The 19,025-nt window shown below is 44.3% G+C and overlaps 5 protein-coding genes across 9 annotated transcripts; all 5 read right to left on the bottom strand.

Annotated features, from left to right (window-relative positions):
• Positions 1–1,160: 1,160 nt before the first annotated feature.
• Positions 1,161–2,958, bottom strand: LOC136188430 (protein phosphatase Slingshot homolog 1-like). Its single transcript, XM_065976169.1, has 12 exons — positions 2,883–2,958; positions 2,751–2,835; positions 2,619–2,683; positions 2,503–2,564; positions 2,285–2,449; positions 2,162–2,224; positions 2,007–2,075; positions 1,828–1,944; positions 1,599–1,761; positions 1,412–1,543; positions 1,315–1,361; positions 1,161–1,266 (listed from the first exon to the last, which is right to left on the bottom strand). The coding sequence occupies exons 2-12, from the start codon at positions 2,773–2,775 to the stop codon at positions 1,161–1,163; spliced, it is 1,014 nt and encodes a 337-aa protein (XP_065832241.1). The 5' UTR covers positions 2,776–2,835; positions 2,883–2,958.
• Positions 2,959–3,990: 1,032 nt separating this feature from the next.
• Positions 3,991–8,253, bottom strand: LOC136188333 (uncharacterized). 5 transcript variants are annotated; one of them, XM_065976074.1, is made up of 12 exons: positions 8,156–8,253; positions 7,759–7,848; positions 7,577–7,686; positions 7,490–7,527; positions 6,888–7,432; positions 6,244–6,396; positions 6,163–6,186; positions 6,028–6,105; positions 5,907–5,975; positions 5,824–5,852; positions 5,327–5,776; positions 3,991–5,273 (listed from the first exon to the last, which is right to left on the bottom strand). In XM_065976074.1, the coding sequence occupies exons 6-12, from the start codon at positions 6,389–6,391 to the stop codon at positions 4,452–4,454; spliced, it is 1,620 nt and encodes a 539-aa protein (XP_065832146.1). In that variant the 5' UTR covers positions 6,392–6,396; positions 6,888–7,432; positions 7,490–7,527; positions 7,577–7,686; positions 7,759–7,848; positions 8,156–8,253; the 3' UTR covers positions 3,991–4,451. The 5 variants fall into 5 exon arrangements, with proteins under 5 accessions (XP_065832146.1, XP_065832147.1, XP_065832148.1 ...); XM_065976075.1 differs by having other exon boundaries at positions 7,577–7,661; positions 8,156–8,245; XM_065976076.1 differs by having other exon boundaries at positions 7,577–7,661; positions 7,799–7,848; positions 8,156–8,233.
• A 738-nt stretch (positions 8,254–8,991) lies between these two features.
• On the bottom strand, positions 8,992–11,320 carry LOC136188336 (uncharacterized protein in vnfD 5'region-like). The gene is made up of 5 exons (XM_065976085.1): positions 11,316–11,320; positions 11,105–11,243; positions 10,973–11,056; positions 10,550–10,906; positions 8,992–10,490 (listed from the first exon to the last, which is right to left on the bottom strand). The coding sequence occupies exons 4-5, from the start codon at positions 10,604–10,606 to the stop codon at positions 9,078–9,080; spliced, it is 1,470 nt and encodes a 489-aa protein (XP_065832157.1). The 5' UTR covers positions 10,607–10,906; positions 10,973–11,056; positions 11,105–11,243; positions 11,316–11,320; the 3' UTR covers positions 8,992–9,077.
• An 857-nt stretch (positions 11,321–12,177) lies between these two features.
• Positions 12,178–13,856, bottom strand: LOC136188337 (uncharacterized). Its single transcript, XM_065976086.1, has 2 exons — positions 13,737–13,856; positions 12,178–13,681 (listed from the first exon to the last, which is right to left on the bottom strand). Exons 1-2 carry the CDS (start codon positions 13,803–13,805, stop codon positions 12,779–12,781), a joined length of 972 nt encoding a protein of 323 aa, XP_065832158.1. The 5' UTR covers positions 13,806–13,856; the 3' UTR covers positions 12,178–12,778.
• A 379-nt stretch (positions 13,857–14,235) lies between these two features.
• LOC136188332 (uncharacterized) lies at positions 14,236–17,281 on the bottom strand. Its single transcript, XM_065976073.1, has 8 exons — positions 17,192–17,281; positions 16,162–16,374; positions 16,086–16,109; positions 15,961–16,038; positions 15,840–15,908; positions 15,757–15,785; positions 15,249–15,707; positions 14,236–15,195 (listed from the first exon to the last, which is right to left on the bottom strand). The coding sequence occupies exons 2-8, from the start codon at positions 16,367–16,369 to the stop codon at positions 14,374–14,376; spliced, it is 1,689 nt and encodes a 562-aa protein (XP_065832145.1). The 5' UTR covers positions 16,370–16,374; positions 17,192–17,281; the 3' UTR covers positions 14,236–14,373.
• Positions 17,282–19,025: the final 1,744 nt, after the last annotated feature.

The following is a 19,025-nucleotide window of genomic DNA, read 5'->3' as shown; positions in this document are numbered from 1 at the left end:
GTTTTCTGCGCGACGTTGCTATCAGTCGAGGTTTTGCCCAGGCTCTTGTCGACGTTCTGCAATCAGGTCTTGTATCGTCGCAATCTCGTCTTTCCGAGAAAATCGTATGGTTTCTAAGTATGTGGCACATTGCCATGGAGGATGCCGAGATTTCCATGCTCCTTGCCAGACGAATTGACCCATTCTCCGACGTTCTCTGCTCTCTCTACGATACGCTCGATGAAAATAACGTCTGGGAGGCCACATATCTGCTTGACACCTTCTACATGTTGTCCATTCAGAAGTCCAATCGATCTCTTCTTGAGAAACCTTCAGTGCTTTCGTTCGTATGGAGGAGCTTGAATTATCCCTATTCAAGACATCGTACTATACAGCGTTTCGCCGCCGAACTATTTGCCTCGATCACGTTCGAATTGTCGACGCCCTTCTTCGGAACGACGACGACGAGTTTCGACAACGGTTTGTCGGCTGAAAAGTTGTGGCAACGAATAGCTGAAAATTGTGAGAACGTCCCGCCACCGACGACTTATAAGTCTTACTGCATTACGAAGCATTCTGGTTACTATATCGGTTTTGCGAGAGCAGAGGATGACTTTCGCAGGATGTACACTCTCGAAATGGTTTTGTCGTGTCTTGAAAATGACCTCTCGACTCTTCAGTCGCCCGTTTTCGTTTATGCGCTCTCCACTCTAACCAGCTATGTTCTTTCTGAAGATGTAACCAAAAGCGAAGAAGTTAAGTCAAGGATTGCGAAGATTCTGCGTTCTCTAGAAAAAGACGCCAGAGAAAGGAGCGAATTCACCCATAGGCTGATTGAGGCCATGCAGCCTCACGTTAGAGGCTGGAAAGTCTGAGACGATTCATGAAATAACCAATTTCCTCTGTTGATTTTTGCTGCTTTAATTAAAACATGATGATATATGTACGTTGAAATCGAAAGAAATACTTGCACTGCCCATTGGTCCACAGATCGCTTATTTCTTGTTGTGTGTATCCGGAAACGTAATTTCGTTAACCACTTCTCTCATCATGCCCTACGCGAGCCCTACGAACCCGAGGACCGCCCCAAAACTCTTTGCGCGATCATTGCCTCGCGATTCTCTGCAAAACCCATTGTTCGATGCAGGGAAGCGCCCGGATACGCTCTCTACGCGTTTACGTCAAAATTGCGCGGGAGGGGACACTCGATTGTACAACGTAATTAATTGCATAATGCCTAGGAAAAAATTGTCAATTTCTCTCGTCACATTCAAAATATGACGAATTCTAAAGATGAACCCTGTTGAGAATTTTACCGGGACTAAAATTACTAACACCCTGTCGTTTAGTTCTTCAAGATTCGACGCATTCCATTGGGATCCCTGAGAGAAGTGCATAAAAATAATGGTCGTCGTCTTCTTTCGAAAAATACCAAGTAGAGGTAGTCGAGTATCTCCAAAGCGCTTTCCATTAGTCCCATTATTATTCGAATCATTTCCTGATCGAGATACGACTTAGACTCGCGCAAATCCATTTGCAAATCTTCCTGCAACGACTGCCTCAACTAAAAAAAAAGGAGACAATAGAATAGAAATGATAAAATAAAATTCAATCCACACCTGTCGACTAGTGACCGTCTCCAAATCCACAGTCATCATGATTCGCTTGAGTTTCGACGACAGCAATTGTTTGACCAAATCCTTCTCCGACTGCTCGGCGCCGACGGCGAGAAAAAACAAGGGCGGCGAGTCCGGTCGAGTCTCGACGTCTTCGTGCCAATTCCTCATAAGACAAAAGAGAGTCACTGCAGTAGTTCGTCTATGTCGGAGCCCCGCCCCCGGGATTTACCATTCCCCGGTCAATAGAGTCTTAGAATAGGCGCTCGACGTATGAGACAGGCCGTCGAGATAATAGTTATAGGCGCGCGCCAGTTCGCAGGCTTTGTGAAGCGCCTGAAAGGCAGCCCTGAGAAAAAACAAGCGACGATTCGAAAGAGGACAAAGGAGGCCCGTCTCGCGTTCTCTCACCACATGCATTGGACGGAGACGGGTCGTTTGAATATGTGACGTCGCGCGCCGGAACTAATGCTGAAGCCGCTGCGGCGAGCGAAGAAAAGAAAAAAAAGAAGAGAAAAAATCGTTCGGCGGTTCCCTCGCGATGACGTCGTTTCTCTCGCGCTTACCCGTCGCCGTTCAAAACGACCGTCGTGTCGCGCCAGATGGGAAATACGAAAGCAACGCGAAGTCTAAAGAAAATAAATAAAATAAATAGTAAACAATGTCGTCGCCCCCGGCGGCGCGACGACCTCTTGTCGATCCAGTCGACGCCGAGTAAGAGATTCTCTTCGGTGTCCTGTAGGCCCATGGATGCGACGATGACGATGTATCGTCCAAACGGTTGTCGCCATTCTAATTCGACGGCCTGTCGCAGAGATACGTAAGCACGAAAGGAGGTGCGTTCCAAAACGACACTTTTTCAAACAAACGTTAATTTTAAAAATAATTCAAACGCCGTCCGTCAAACCTTTGCAGAGTCATGTCAAGATGATCGGCAGTCAAGCGAATGTCGTTAGGATCTGTGTGAAACTAAACGATAAAAAGATTAATGAAGATATTTGATAGTTCCAAGTCGTTTTTTACATCCAATTCTGTTTCTCCACAATCTAACACTTTGAGATTGTACAGCATAACAAGAGTTTCAGTTTCTATGAAAAAAACGAAGAGAAATTCTACTTGATTGAATCAATGGGCCACAGCTGTTGTGCATGCCACTTTTGATCTTAGCAAATTGCTCCATCAACTTCTATTCGGTGTTGAAAGGAGAATATTTCAAAATAATTTCCATTTCCATCAAGTGCTATATTTGTTTATAAAGTTCATTTCTCTCTATATTTTTTTTTCTACTTGATCCTTCTCAGCTTGTGATTCGGCAAAAGGGCTTCTACCAATCCATGATGGCAATGGAACAATGACCTCTTTTAATCCTTCATCTTCGTGAAAGCACCGTGACAAGAATAGACAGGTCATCGTTTTCTTGCTGTAGTAAAAAAAAAATCAAAGCTGCAAGTGAAGTTGTGTCTACATACCATTTTGTAAAAGGTATCATATCCTTTGCGACTCTCATGGAACCCCTAACACACTATCTTGCCTTCAAAACTATAGGCAATTATTCTTACGATTTTAGCCCATTGCCATACTGCCCAATTTGCTCCTTTTGCGCCAGCCGTTTCGAAGACACGCCAAATTTGATGATGTTAGCGGTTTCCTCTATATAACAATTTGAAACGCAGATCATACATATATATAACTGAAACTAACCTGGATTCATCCCTTCGCCATCATCAAGAAAAGACAAAATTCGTCTTTTGCGAACTTTTTCACGTTTTTCTTCACCGAAAAATAATGATTTTTTAATTATTTAATTAATTATTTATTTATTTATTATTGCTGGCGCCCTTACCTGTGTAAATTCGGATGGATTTTGCCTGGGCATCCCTAGACAAGTCGAATAGGAGCAGATTGACCGTGCCCCCCGTATCATCTCACCTTGCGTTGTCTACGAGTTCCGCCAAAGCGCCGAACAAGAATTCGTGGGTGGTGCTAAAAATGAAAATAATAACACTCCTCCTTCAGAGACCCTCCCCTGATTTCCCAGATAAACACGGAAGAAGATCTTTAGGTTTTCCTTCCCGTGTTCATAGGGATCGGACGTAGCCACGCGCGACGTCCGAACTGGTTCCTTGAGCCGCTGCGTCCTACCTGTTGGTGTGCAAGTAGTCGTAGCTCAGCTGAGCTCGACAGAGGCCACTATATTTGCTCGGCGTGGCGTCCATGAGCCCGCAGATAGCCCGTATATAGAATCGTCACACTCCTCCCCTCTTCACACTCCGGACTATCGCGCTAAAAAGACTTGAAGACACCAATAGAAAACTACCCGAAACTTTTTGACACCAGCCACTACTAAAGCTAGATTTAGAAATGGATTCCTATACTTATGGTCCATAGATGTCCACGTGATATGATTCCTTTGACATTTTGGTGAGACTTTGTGACATGTTTGCAGGAGCCAGAGGGGGAAGTTTGTATCTTTTCTGCCGCCTTCCTGGGAGAAGGAAGCTGACTGTATTTAAAATTTATTTGAAGGCAAATCAATTAATTATAGATTCTAATTAAATATTGCCTTTTTGTATTCGCTTGGAAGAAATCCCCAATTTTTAGGCACAAACTGTTCTTTGGCTAAAATAATTTTCTGAACTCAGAAACTTCATCCTTATCAGGGCAATTTTTGTCTCATGATTTGGCAGGGTGAGTAGTCGACAGCAAAGGACCTATAAGTCTACTTGCTTAGTAGTACTGTATTTCTACGGTTTAGACGCGAAAATGTTTGAGACAATAGAGTCGAGTACGCTCACGAGCGCTACAACACAAGTCTAAAATGATAAGTAGACAGTATAATAGCAGAGCAATTGACATTCATAGCTGAGACAAGTGCTTCTCCAGGAAGAAGCAATCGTGCTCCTTACGTATGCGCTGATCAAACGCTGCTCCTTTTGGCCAATCGATTCCGTCGTTGAGAGGTACAGGATAGTAAACTGAGGCTTCTTTTCCCGACCAATCAAAGTCAATGAGCTTCACCTCGCCATCGTTGTTAACTAGTATGTTGGGAGATCGAAAGTCACCATGAACATATGCGTTTCTGTGAATGCATTCGAGGGCATTCTTTAGATTTTCTTTTACTGCAGCCGGCTTGTGCACTGTTTGATCATCAAGGGCACTTTTGAGGGTACGGAAGCCGTCGTCCTTGGCCATGACTAGCATCCAAACCGAATGTTCAGGAAGAAACTGACAGGAGTAGAGAGCAGGAGCAAAGTTATTGTCAGCGCAAAGCTTATGCACTTCCTTTCCGTAGCGACCAACGAATTTGACAATACGGCCTTCTTCTACAGAACCAGTAGTTGCAGTAGCGCTGAAGACGTTGTCACGAATGTGCTCCGTGAAGGTAAGCGGAAACTTTCGTCCTTCGTCGTCTTCGTATTCAGCAATGAGAGGAAACTTCTGACGAGCCGGTTCCACGCGTTTTTGTTCAAGTTCGTCAAGCATTCCCTTTAGCCAACAAACCATGGCTTTCGCTACTTCCGCATTCGTTAGCGAGAAGTGTGCCAAGTGCGAACATGCAATTCCAACTTCGCCTTTCTTTTCTCTATGCTGGGGTTGAAGGGTAACTGTCCCATAAATATCGACCTCAAACTCGCGCCATGTCAAGAGGAGAGAAGGAGGTAATAACCAGACATTACCCTACAGAGAGACGCAGACGGTAAATTTACTCTCACTCATTCATCATAAATTACCTCCGCAACAATCTTATCACCTGCATGCTTCACATAAGCCATTCCTTCAAGACGAGGATCACCTTTGCCAATGGCTATTTTGCACTCCAGAAATGCATGAAAAACATTACGGCCGATGTTTTCGTCAAAGAACTTGAGAGCACCATCAGCAGTATAAGATTTCACGGAGACCTGACCGTCCATTCGAATGCCGACAGAGTTGAGAAGCTCCACAATTGATTCATTAAGTTTCCTCTCCTCATAGGCATGGTCTTTTTGACAGATTGAGTAAAATAGAAGCCTTTGAAATTTACGTGAAAATGAATCCTTCATTTCTTCTCTGGCCGATATCTCTGGAGGCATATACGTTTTGAAGACGTCGCAGAAGAGAGATGCAGGAATTCGCATTTCTGTTCCAGCAAACCTGGCTCGAGCAACGCTGATAGTTGCTATATTCGAAGGGCTCTTCAACTACACACAAAAAATACAATGGAATGCCAAAAACAAACACAGCTCACTTTTGAAAGCATTTCATCGTACTCCTTTTCTATAGAAATGTCAAAGTTTGTTTACAAAATCGGCTCAATATCAGGTACATTACTTCCTGACGTCAGAACGAGGGCCAATTCACGCAATGTTAGCTGCTCGATTTCAGTCAGGACTCCTGCAGCTAAGTAACGAGTTACTCAAACGGTGATAAAATAGAAATGAAAAATGATAACCTAATTTACGCTTTAATTCATTGAATTGCGCCACTTTACTTTCATATTCATGAATAGCTCTTCCCATCGCTGACGCTTCTGTACAGAAGGTTATGCGTGGCATGCACAATTACAGCATTCTAATTAGAACTATACGTGATTTAGTCAGTACTGAGGCACCTAGAAAATAGGACGCGCTACTGTACTAATAAAACTTTCCAATGAGACAATACTCACTTGTCTGGGATAGATCCACATCTCGAAGTTGCTCTGTCACCTCAGCAACTGACTTTTCCAATTCCACTACGTCCATTCTTTTCTTCAATTCTTCGTTTTCTTTTTCGATTTTTTCGATTCTCTTCAGTAATTCTTCCATTTTTCCCATTTTTCCTAATAGAGAGTTTTAGGGAGGTGGAGCTTTTGACGCATGTTGACGGTTAAATCGGTGAAGGGTTTGCGGTTATTTCAGTTTGCAGGAGCTTGAAAAAATGAGAGGAACGCCCACCTTCGTTTAGCCTCCTAAGAGCTAAGTTGCGCTTTAAGCGCTCGATAACCTAGTCTAGCAACATCTACAGAAGCTTTCGAGCTACTGTCGAAGAAGCGAAACTAAAGATTCGAGGCAGGAGAGCTCATTTAAAATGGCGGTCACATGCTTGTGACGTCATTGTAGACACACGGATAGGGGAAGAGAAACGAGGAACTGCTGCTCGCGAGAGAACTTAAGGGACCACGAAAATAGAAAGGAAGCCGCGAAAAGAAGCAGGAAGCCTGCGGGAAGAGAAAAGAAGACGCGAAGAAAGGAGAGGAGAGGCTCGCGGACGAAATCCCGGGAGCCCGCCCTGCTGTGAACGCGGTGGCAGTTACGATTCCCAAAAACTCACCGAGACGACTTTGACGCGTTCACGAGGACGAGAAACGGGCGGCTACGAGTTAAGAGTCCGCGCTCGTTGGTGGAGAGGCCCGTATGTATTAGACTCCCCTACCTCGGTACTGTACACGTGTAATTGACCTAATTGACCTATTAGTGGGCTTCTGCAAAGATAAAAGACTGTCGGGGGGCGTGTCTAATCTGCTCGGCACTTCTCCGCTCAGTAATTCAGAGAAACGAACGAAATCAACAGAATCGACAACACGACGCAGTAGCGTAGGCCAACCCGTCGAGTAATAATAGCCAAATTTTTTCCGCGGAGCTTTGAATTGCGGGGAAGTGCCCTATCGCGACACTCTCATATCATCTTCTATGTCCCCATAGTCTAAAATATAAGACCGAAACACTGTAAATAAAGCCACCCCTCATCCACATACCTTCCCATTCTTACATGTTCATCCCCTACCACAGACAAAATGACCAAAGCCACAAAACGCGTACGTTATATATTAAACACTTATCTGATCCCTTGAAGCATACAGTCCCCATTGCACCTTTCTATAAAACAACAAACAAACTAAGTAGAAAAACATACCCAAACCCAAAAAGATTTACCTTTCCCATCCCTTGCTCCTAGTTAGTTGTATATCCCTCTAGGAAACAGCAAATAATATTCATGTTATCTACTATGCAACAAAGTACCTGTGTCCTAATTTCAGTCCATGTCCCTTCTCCTTTGTTAGGCCTTCACATTCTTCCAATTGCATCCTGCTTACAGTTCCTCCTCCTATGGATATAGAAGAGATTACCCCCTAAAAATAAAATAATAAAAAAATTGATTAGCTCAGTGCATGATCCCACCCACAATAAAATATCCCCCTTACCTGAACGAATGGTGGTACAGCTCTTCTAGCTTGCATTAACCCTCTGCTTCGCCTCCAAACTCTTTTTTCCCAGCAACACAACATACAAGTCTAAATAGAAACAAGAACCCACCTTAACTACGACAAAAACACGCCTAGAGACACATGGGACCCCGAAATAGGACGGAAAGGCGTCGAAAAATATAATGATCACCGGAACGAAAAATTCCATGGCGCAACGGAGCCTCAGAACTCGATCGCGCAACGATAAAACGCACGTCTAAGCGCAACAGGACCCATTCGAACGACAGCGAATGCTCGCCAAGGGCGCGCATCGACTAAAGAAATCCCTCGCACGCGTACAGGGGCCCCAGAACCGCTCGCGCAACAATCGCCATCCCCTAAACGCGTCTCTTACCCGTGTAGAAAGGTCATTCGACCTTCGATGTCGCGGCGTTCCCTACGATTTCAGTCAAACGGCGAACGAAAAAATACCTGCGCAACCCGGATGCGCAAACACAAGTAGTCTACTGTACACACAGGTGAAAACATATTCGCTATTCGCTACAGTAGGACTCTTACAATTCAGACCAGATACAACCAGATACAAAAGATACAAGAAAATGAGTACGAGTGACCTCCTGCCCCTATTTCAGCAGCAATGGCTTGATAACATTATCGAAAAGGTATTGATCATGCGCAACTTGCAGGGCCACGGGCTCAATAATTTTATATCTACCTGATACAAGTGGGTGCAAACGAGGCCCAAGGAGGGCATCCTCGAAATCGTCCGACCTCTCAGTATTCTAAATAATTTACACCTCGTAGCACTCTCTCTTCCTGACATTGGAAGAAAAGACTCTCAGTTTTTTTTCTTATTCTTCTTGTGTTTTTGTCTGTTGTTCGAAGCTAGATGGAATGAACGCAATTGTGCTTTCATTTTTGTAAGCTAACCAGCTTTCAAATTTTTCTAAAAATCCCGGTCGGTAGAAGGTAAGTTCTTCTAGCCAGAAAAAATGATAGACTGTTCCTAAATGTACGCTATCTCATAATCTGCCGTCCTCTGTCACAAGGAGCAATGTCCCGGATTTAATAGGGTAAACGGCTATAAATGCCCGGATTAGACTACCACCATTCTCCAAGATTTGGAAAATGGGGGCGGTGGTCGTCTAATCCGGGAACTTAGAACAGTCATATATGTGGGAAATGTGGGAGCGCTAGAGCTGAGCGCAAGAGTATGTTTCAAACATGAAACACGTGGCACAAATTTTTATTGACCAAAATCAAGACCTGGCTAATCTACTGACATCTAACACAGAACAACGACGACAGTTCACAAACTAGAGATCAGATGAGAAGGGGAATTGCTCGGCTATTGAGGTTGTCTTGGTTACCGTTTTTTGCACCTTGTCGACGATGACGTTGATTCCAATTCCCCATTTGGGAACGGATTTCCATGTCTCCCATCTCTTTTCCCACTTCTTTCTTTGCTCGCTATTCTTCGCCTCATTCATTTCCTTTTCCAAATACTTTCCGTACTTTTCAATGTATTCTTGCTTCTTTATTTGCTTAAGACCTTCGTCGACTCTCTTAGGATTCTTTTTGAATTCAAATATCATTGCGCAGTGTGGTGAAATGAAGACCAAGTCCGCTCTAACTCCTTTTTCAAGGACCTCTTCAGATCCGATATAAGACGAATTTGGCCCAACAACATTTATAACACCAAAGTATATTGCCTGATAGAATCCTTCCTTTTCTCGCATTGCTTCACCCTCTTTGTCTTTTGATTTCGTAACATGAGGAGGAATGCCCTCCACCACAGTGGCAAACGTCTCTGCAAATGTAGGAATATCTCCCTTTACCAGGGCGATCCGCATTTCTCTCATTTTAGTGGCAGTAGCGTTATCTCCATACAAATCGAAGAGAACATCTTCAGTAAAGTGCTGCCGCACACTTTCATTTGTGAAAGCAACTCCTGATTCGTTCTCGGAAGTAAGCCGACGCCGAAGAATACCAAACTCCCACAGTAGAAGCCGCATTTGGCTATCAGTGGGGTTCTGCAAAGATAAAAGACTGTCACGCGTCCTTGATCTCCTCGGCACTTCTCCGCTCAGTAATTCATAGAAACGAACGAAATCAACAGAATCGACAACACGACGCAGTAGCGTAGGCCAACCCGTCGAGTAATAGCCAAATTTTTTCCGAGTCAAAAACTTGTTGACTGAATGTGGATGATAGACTTGAGTGGCAGGAAGATTATCATCACCCCAATTGTATCCATCGTAATATCGCGTAATTTCATCCATCAATTCCCCCTCTTTCATATTTAGCTCTTTGGCAATAACATTAATTTCAGGAGAATACGTCGATGTCACTTCTTCTCGAGTGAATCCAAGAATTGCGCCAAGATCATGGTGCTCGTCAATATCTTCTAGGTCATTCAAGCCAGAATGAATACTCATTTTTGCCAAATACGAGATTCCGGTCATAAAGCGGAACCGGATGATACGATGGGACGCTTTCAACTGTCTGTAGAAGCCTGACAGTAATTTTTGGCACGCTGTTGCCAACTCCACGTCATCTTTGGCCCAATTGGCGACAATTGGTGAATCATACTCATCAACGAGAACGACAAGCTCCTTTCCTTCCTTAGCATAAGTTTCCTCAAATAATCTGCGCATCATTGAACTAGGATTGGGCGGATATCCGGGAGTAGAAATCTCAACCCCCTTATGTTTAGCAATGTCAAGCAACTAAATAAAGAAAAACCGTTATCTATTAGCATTCATTGCATCATTCAAAGGATTCTCACCAATTCGCCTAAACATAACTTGACCTCCTCAATTGTCGACCCTTCAAGTTGACTCATATCTAACGTGATAACGGGCCATTTCTCCCACTTCACTTCCGGATCATTGTAAATTGCCGTTCCTTTAAACGCTTCCTTGTTTCCTTTGAAATATTCCTCCAAGGTGTTCACAAGAAGACTCTTTCCAAAGCGACGAGGTCGATTCACAAAGACTCCACAGCCAGGCTTGGTAATTTTGACGAGACGTTTGATCAAAGGCGTTTTATCAACGTAGATGCATCCTTCGTTAGGAAACCGGCACCCATCGAATATTGTTCTTTCATCGTCGCCATTGGAAACAGAGGAGAAATATTTCTTCTGCTGCCGAGTCGATTGCATTTCTAATAATATAAATAACATTAATATATTGATTTCCATGGTTCTCACCTGGAGTGAAATGGAGTGAAATGGAAGGCAATGGAGGAGAGAGGCAATGACATAGGCGAGCGAGCTTTTCCTCGAAACGACATCCTAAAGGGGAGGAAATGTCGGAAAGAAAGAGTAAGTAGATCAACTCACGGATACGTCCGCGAACAAAAAGACGCTTTTGGCGGCGAATCGGGGCGAGCTGCACCACAAGAGAGCCAACGTCGGGCCCCCGCGACACTTCTCCACTGCCTCATATGTCGCACCAACTGACGGATCATTTTCAAGTCGACTGGCGAAAGAAGAAGGAAGAGAAAAATGCATGGGGGCCCCCCCAATCGTGAAATTCGAACGGAAAGCTTACGCAAGATCGTTCGCGAGCGTTGTACAGCGTACGGAGAGTCCGAAAAGAAGCTACAGTCTACCGAAACGCGATCGTGGACCGGCGTCACGGGACCTCTTTCGTCACAAGTGTAGCTATATATAGCGATGACGTCGACGAAACAGCAGCTGATTGCCCGCCGTCGTTCACTTCGCCACTTCGATGATGTGGAGCTAAGAGATAAAGCTAACCGCAGGTGCGTGACACAAAATCAATCCACTGAATCGACTGCAACTATTACACAATGGCACGGTTGAAACAAAGGCAAACCGCAATCAACGCGGCTGCACTTTTTCCTATGTTTTTGCCGTGCTATGATGTAATAAGACAATAGCAGTCGATTGAGAGTCAAACAAACCGTTTGCAGTAAAAAACGAATGAAAACGGCTTAGGAATAAGCGAACCGGAAGTGATTCCATCTCGGGATATAACGCCATTCATTCCGGCCGTGCTCAACACGCCCGGATGCGTGCTCGGCCAAGAGAAGAAGCGTTTCTTCACTATTTCGATCGATCAATCGCTTTCTTTCTGTACCGACTGCCTTCCCTATTCCGTTCTGCGTCTCGCGAAACGCCTGACGAATGGCGCCGACGACTTTCGACGGGTCTTTCGATTCCAAGTCCTTCTGCCGTTTCATCTTCTCCCAGAGATGATTGCAAGCAAATGACGAGCACGTACGTATAGAGAATCAAGCGCGAGTGATGCAGAACAACGCGATGTCGTCCCAAGCGCGCGTATTCTTCATGGGCAACTCGATCACGCGGCTAATGGAAGACACGGTGCCCTATCAGTGTGTGTGTGATTCAAAATGTCGCGAGCCACCCATCCCTGCACAATATTTCTTTCATCCCTGATTGTGCTGAAAATTATGAAACCCTAATTAAATAGCCTAAAATAGTCTGTCATGCAGCACAGATACAAGAGAGACACAGACACAAGAGAGACACACAAACATCATGTGCTGCATAGGATAGGCTACCACCTATCACAATTCAGACTTTTCATTCTCCAGCTTGACTTCCTCTGTTTCTTTGGATTCTTTGGCCTCTTCTGACCCTACTTTGTGCTCCACTTTATCTTGGTTGATCTCTTCTACTATTCCAAGGTGCAATTTGGAATCAGAAATTCTTTTCCGTAAGATGGTTCTGACCAAATTACTGTATAGTGTGACACTGTGATTACGGTGCTGATATATGATATCATTTTGAACGAGACAACGGAAAATCAAGTCAAACTCAAATGAGCTACTTGACATGGTGTACTTTGTATCCAAAGTGTCGATAAGCTCGTCTCCTTCGAGTAAGTCCCTCACTACCATCCAACTAAGAGAAGATTCGTTGTAGTAGGCAAGTCCGCATATTTTAAGGTTTGGCCGGACAGGTATTTCCTCAGAAACGCAATCCATGACCGCTTGAATCGTTGACACATGTTCTCTTTCGATGCACTTAACTGCTGTCCATATCAACAACAGTGAGTCGCCCTCCAGTGATGACCTCATATACGTCAGACGCAGATAGGCTCGTATTCGTCTTCGAGATTCGATATGACAGCAAGTAGATAGAATTCTCCCTGTCAACATCCCCAACTTCTATAACTTGCATTCTTGACGCTGCACTTTTCTGTCTTAAGTGTGAAACCACCTCACCTGCAGAGTCTACCAGCACCACGTGCATATAAAGTTTGTCTGCTATTTTCTTTAGGGCTGCCTGCAGTTTGTGGAGCGCGTTTTCCCCCTTTTCAACCCGATTTAGCATTTTGTTAATATCGTCTATAATGAGAACAAAAGGTCGTCCTGCTTTTGCATCGTAAGAAGACGCTTGTGGTAGAATTACATCCATCAGTAAACGTGAAGCGTCATCTACGTCATTTCCAAGTTCCCAGTTGATGTATGACAAATGGTGACGGAGAAGAGGAATATACGAAAAGCCTATTGGCAGCATTTCAGATGGAAGACGGAGATCAAAGGCACGCCGCAGGTTGTCAAACAGACGGCCTGGTTCGTATTCTACGTAGACAATACCTGATTGATTTCGAACAATTTCCAAGAGCAGGCTTGTTTTTCCGCAACCGTGAGGTCCTACCAAAACAGTGTATACTCCTTCTTCGACGACATGAAACAGAAATTTCTGAGCTTCTGCAGCACAATTAATGACGGGCTTTCTTTCTTTTAACGGCAAGTCGGGATAAATTCCTCCGTTTGCAATAGACGAAGCTAGACGCCAGCTCTGCGGCCGCGGCGGGAAATCAAATGTGGAATAGACAAATACAGCCAGACCCAGGACGAGAATGGCCATCGACGAGCCTGCGCACCGTCCTACTCCAGTCATAATGCCGGGCATAAGGGAGTTCTAAATAGATACGCATTTGTTCCTTGTCAACAATATAGAGTCATTCGTTTCTCGCCTCGTATCGTCCTTGCTTGGGCTTCCGGCCTTCATTGTTCGGATCGGGACCACTTGGTTGCTCCGCCATCTTGAATGGAGCTTATGCAGGTGACGTCACACGCCTCACGTGACACCAGCCACTACTAAAGCTAGATTTAGAAATGGATTCCTATACTTATGGTCCATAGATGTCCACGTGATATGATTCCTTTGACATTTTGGTGAGACTTTGTGACATGTTTGCAGGAGCCAGAGGGGGAAGTTTGTATCTTTTCTGCCGCCTTCCTGGGAGAAGGAAGCTGACTGTATTTAAAATTTATTTGAAGGCAAATAAATTAATTATAGATTCTAATTAAATATTGCCTTTTTGTATTCGCTTGAAAGAAATCCACAATTTTTAGGCACAAACTGTTCTTCGGCTAAAATAATTTTCTGCACTCAGAAACTCCATCCTTATCAGGGCAATTTTTGTCTCATGATTTGGCAGGGTGAGTAGTCGACAGCAAAGGACCTATAAGTCTACTTGCTTAGTAGTACTGTATTTCTACGGTTTAGACGCGAAAATGTTTGAGACAATAGAGTAGAGTACGCTCACGAGCGCTACAACACAAGTCTAAAATGATAAGTAGACAGTATAATAGCAGAGCAATTGACATTCATAGCTGAGACAAGTGCTTCTCCAGGAAGAAGCAATCGTGCTCCTTACGTATGCGCTGATCAAACGCTGCTCCTTTTGGCCAATCGATTCCGTCGTTGAGAGGTACAGGATAGTAAACTGAGGCTTCTTTTCCTGACCAATCAAAGTCAATGATCTTCACCTCGCCATCGTTGTTAACTAGTATGTTGGGAGATCGAAAGTCACCATGAACATATGCGTTGCTGTGAATGCACTCGAGGGCATTCTTTAGATTTTCTTTTACTGCAGCCGGCTTGTGCACTGTTTGATCATCAAGGGCACTTTTGAGGGTACGGAAGCCGTCGTCCTTGGCCATGACTAGCATCCAAACCGAATGTTCAGGAAGAAACTGACAGGAGTAGAGAGCAGGAGCAAAGTTATTATCAGCGCAAAGCTTATGCACTTCCTTTCCGTAGCGACCAACGAATTTGACAATACGGCCTTCTTCTACAGAACCAGTAGTTGCAGTAGCGCTGAAGACGTTGTCACGAATGTGCTCCGTGAAGGTAAGCGGAAACTTTCGTCCGTCGTCGTCTTCGTATTCAGCAATGAGAGGAAACTTCTGACGAGCCGGTTCCAGGCGTTTTTGTTCAAGTTTCTCAAGCATTCCCTTTAGCCAACAAACCATGGCTTTCGCTACTTCTGCATTCGTTAGCGAGAAGTGTGCCAAGTGCGAACATGCAACTCCAACTTCGCCTTTCTTCTTTCTATGCTGGGGTTGAAGAACAACTGTCCCATAAATATCAACCTCAAACTCGCGCCATGCCAAGAGGAGAGAAGGAGGTAATAACCAGACATTACCCTACAGAGAGACGCAGACGGTAAATTTACTCTCACTCATTGATCATAAATTACCTGCGCAACAATCGGATCACCTGCATACTTCACATAAGCCACTCCTTGAAGACGAGGATCACCACGGCCAACGGCTATTTTGCACTCCAGAAATGCATCAAAAAGCCAATCTTTGATGCTCTCTTCAAAGAACTGGACAACACCATCAGTAGAGTAAGATAGCACGGCACCCTGACGGCTTAGTGGAATGCCGGCAGATTTGAGAAGCTCCGCAATTGATCGATTAAGTTTCGCCTCTTCTTTCAGTTCCTTCACTTTGTCCTTTTGACAGATTGAGTAAAATAGGAGCCTTTGAAATTTACGCGAAAATGAATCGTCAACTTCTTCTCTGGCCGATATCTCTGGAGGCGTATACGTTTTGAAGACGTCGCAGAAGAGAGATGCAGGAATTCGCATTTCTGTTCCAGCAAACCTGGCTCGAGCAAACTGGTCAGTTGCTATAGTCGAAGGACACTTCGACTACAGACAAAAAATACAATAGAAGGCCAAAAAACAAACACCAGCTCACTTTTGAAAGCATTTTATAGTACTTCTTTTCTATAGAAATGTCAAAGTTTGTTTACAAAATCGGCCCAATATCAGGTACATTACTTCCTGAATTCAGAGTGTCGGTCAATTCACGCAATGTTTGCTGCTCGATTTCAGTCAGGACTTCTGCAGCTAAGTAACGAGTTACTCAAACGGTGATAAAATAGGAATGAAAAATGATAACCTAATTTACGCTTTAATTCATTGAATTGCGCCAAATTACTTTCATAGTGATGAATAACTCTTGCCATATCTGTCGCTTCTGTACAGAAGGTTATGCGCGGCATGCACAATCACAACATTCTATACCTGATACAGTCAGTACTGAGGCACCTAGAAAACAAGACGCGCTACTAATAAAACTTTCCAATAAGACAATACTCACTTGTCTGGGACAGATCCACATCTCGAAGTTGCTCTGTCACCTCTGCAACTGCCTTTTCCAATTCCACTACGTCCATTCTTTTCTTCAATTTTTCGTTTTCTTTTTCTAATCTTTCGACTTTTTTGTTTTCCTTTTCTAATCTTTCGACTTTTTCGTTTTCTTTTTTTAATCTTTCGATTTCTTTCAGTAATTCTTCCATTTTTTCCATTTTTCCTATAATATAGTGTTTTAGGGAAACGGAGCTTTTGACGCATGTTGACGTTCGGTTAAATCGGTGAAGGGTTTGCGGTTATTTCAGTTTGCGGGAGCTTGAAAAAAAGACCCCGAGATCCGTCTGTCTACAATACGGGACACTTTGTCACCTCGCCCACGCAAAGAAGGACAAGCGTTCTTAGAAAGAGTCTCTAAATCTCTTTCTGAGCTAGTTGGTATCCTTATAAACAAATCCCCCGTTTAAAATTAGGCCAACATCACAATATTTTGTCATTTTTCAGAGAAATCAATGAGCAAAAAATTCATTTTCGCATCTCAAGCGAAAACGAAGCGAATTTATTACGTCATAACACGAAAAACAATAGCTTCTGTTTTGGGTGAGAAAGGGCTAATTATGCGAGTATGAAAGGAACGCCCACCTTCGTTTAGCCTCCTAAGAGCTAAGTTGCGCTTTAAGCGCTCGATAACCTAGTCTAGCAACATCTACAGAAGCTTTCGAGCTACTGTCGAAGAAGCGAAACTAAAGATTCGAGGCAGGAGAGCTCATTTAAAATGGCGGTCACATGCTTGTGACGTCATTGTAGACAGACGGATAGGGGAAGAGAAACGAGGAACTGCTGCTCGCGAGAGAACTTAAGAGACCACGAAAATAGAAAGGAAGCCGCGAAAAGAAGCAGGAAGCCTGCGGGAAGAGAAAAGAAGACGCGAGAGAAGAAAGGGTGCCCGGCCGGGAGAGGAGATCTAGCTCGCGGACGAAATCCCGGGAGCCCGCCCTGCTGTGAACGCGGTGGCAGTTACGATTCCCCAAAAAACTCACCGAGACGACTTTGACGCGTTCACGAGGACGAGAAACGGGCGGCTACGAGGGCCGGCTAGTCTACGAGAGTCCGCGCTCGTTGGTGGAGAGGCCCGTATGTATTAGACTCCCTACCTCGGGGGGTACAGTACACGTGTAATTGACCTAATTAACCATTTTGCTATAAGTGGGCTTCTGCAAAGATAAAAGACTGTCGGGGGGCGTGTCTAATCTGCTCGGCACTTCTCCGCTCAGTAATTCAGAGAAACAAACGAAATCAACAGAATCGACAACACAACACATTAGCGTAGGCCAACCCGTCGAGTAACGAGAGCTAAATTTTTTCCAAGTCAAAAACTGGTTGACTGAATGTGGATGATAGACTTGAGTGGCAGGGAGATTATCATCACCTCAATTGTATCCATCGTAATATCGCGTGATTTCATCCATCAACTCCCCCTCCTTCATCTTCAGCTCTTTGGCAATAACCTTAATTTCAGGAGAATACGTCGATGTCACTTCTTCTCGAGTGAATCCAAGAATGGCGCCAAGATCAGGGTAATCGTCAATATCTCTGACGTCATTCAAGCCAGAATGAATACTCGTTTTTGGCCAGTACGAGATTCCGGTCAAAAAGCGGAACCGGATGATAGGAGAGGACGCTTTCAACTGTCTGTAGAAGCCTGACAGTAATTTTTGGCACGCTGTTGCCAACTCCACTTCATCTGCGACCAATTGGCGACAATTGGTGAATCATACTCATCAATGAGAACGACACGCTCCTTTCCTTCCTTAGCATAGGTTTCCTCAAATAATCTGCGGATCATTGAAATAGAATCGTCCGGTAATCCGGGAGTAGAAATCTCAACTCCCTTACGCTGAGCAACTTTTCGCAGCTAAATAAAAAAACCGTTACCTATTAGCATGCATTGCAACGTTCAAAGGATTCTCACCAATTTGACTAAAGATAACTTGACCTCCTCAAACGTAGTCCCACCAACTTTACTCATATCTAACGTGATAACGGGCCATTTGTCCCACTTCACTTCCGGATCATTGTAAATTGCCGTTCCTTTAAACGCTTCCTTGTTTCGTTTGAAATATTCCTCCAAGGTGCACAAGAAGACTCTTTCCAAAGCGACGAGGTCGATTCACAAAGACTCCACTGTAAGGGTTGGTCATTTTGACGAGACGTTTGATCAAAGGCGTTTTATCAACGTAGATGCAGCCTTCGTTAGGAAACTTGTGCCCCGTGAATATTTTTCTTTCATCGTCGCCATTGGAAACAGAGAAGAAATATTTCTTCTGCTGCCGCCGAGTCGATTGCATTTCTAATAATATAAATAACATTATTATATTGATTTCCATGGAGCATTTAACCTAAATATTAGATATCTCACGGTTCTCACCTGGAGTGAAATGGAAGGCAATGGAGGAGAGAGGCAATGACATAGGCGAGCGAGCTTTTCCTCGAAACGACATCCTAAAGGGGAGGAAATGTCGGAAAGAAAGAGTAAGTAGATCAACTCACGGATACGTGCGCGAACCAAAAGACGCTTTTGGCGGCGAATCGGGGCGAGCTGCACTACAAGAGAGCCAACGTCGGGCCCCCGCGACACTTCTCATATGTCGCACCAACTGACGAGATCATTTTCAAGTCGACTGGCGAAAGAAGAAGGAAGAGAAAAATGCATGGAGGCCCCTAATCGTGCCATTCGAACGGAAAGCTTACGCAAGATCGTTCGCGAGCGTTGTACAGCGTACGGAAAGTCCGAAAAGAAGCTACAGTGTACCGTGGAATGGCGTCACGGGACCTCTTTCGTCACAAGTGTAGCTATATATAGCGATGACGTCG

This window comes from Oscarella lobularis, chromosome 6, assembly GCF_947507565.1.
Source record: "Oscarella lobularis chromosome 6, ooOscLobu1.1, whole genome shotgun sequence".
Lineage (NCBI taxonomy): Eukaryota > Metazoa > Porifera > Homoscleromorpha > Homosclerophorida > Oscarellidae > Oscarella > Oscarella lobularis.
Note: the sequence above shows the minus strand (reverse complement) of the source record. Positions and strands in the feature narration are given on the sequence as shown.

Coding starts and splice junctions, on each gene's coding strand:
- LOC136188333 (XM_065976074.1), bottom strand. CDS start 6,391: ATGGGAAAAATGGAAGAATTACTGAAGAGAATCGAAAAAATCGAAAAA. Junction 5,777..5,823: donor ACGATGAAATGCTTTCAAAA/GTGAGCTGTGTT, acceptor TTTTGTGTGTAG/TTGAAGAGCCCTTCGAATAT. Junction 5,274..5,326: donor GTGATAAGATTGTTGCGGAG/GTAATTTATGAT, acceptor GTCTCTCTGTAG/GGTAATGTCTGGTTATTACC.
- LOC136188332 (XM_065976073.1), bottom strand. CDS start 16,369: ATGGAAAAAATGGAAGAATTACTGAAAGAAATCGAAAGATTAAAAAAA. Junction 16,110..16,161: donor TGTGGATCTGTCCCAGACAA/GTGAGTATTGTC, acceptor CTTGTTTTCTAG/GTGCCTCAGTACTGACTGTA. Junction 15,909..15,960: donor TGAATTAAAGCGTAAATTAG/GTTATCATTTTT, acceptor CTCGTTACTTAG/CTGCAGAAGTCCTGACTGAA.
- LOC136188336 (XM_065976085.1), bottom strand. CDS start 10,606: ATGAGTCAACTTGAAGGGTCGACAATTGAGGAGGTCAAGTTATGTTTA. Junction 10,491..10,549: donor AGTTATGTTTAGGCGAATTG/GTGAGAATCCTT, acceptor TTCTTTATTTAG/TTGCTTGACATTGCTAAACA.
- LOC136188337 (XM_065976086.1), bottom strand. CDS start 13,805: ATGGCGGAGCAACCAAGTGGTCCCGATCCGAACAATGAAGGCCGGAAG. Junction 13,682..13,736: donor CCAAGCAAGGACGATACGAG/GCGAGAAACGAA, acceptor GTATCTATTTAG/AACTCCCTTATGCCCGGCAT.
- LOC136188430 (XM_065976169.1), bottom strand. CDS start 2,775: ATGGAGCAATTTGCTAAGATCAAAA. Junction 2,565..2,618: donor GTGGAGAAACAGAATTGGAT/GTAAAAAACGAC, acceptor TTTATCGTTTAG/TTTCACACAGATCCTAACGA. Junction 2,076..2,161: donor GTCGTTTTGAACGGCGACGG/GTAAGCGCGAGA, acceptor CGCTCGCCGCAG/CGGCTTCAGCATTAGTTCCG.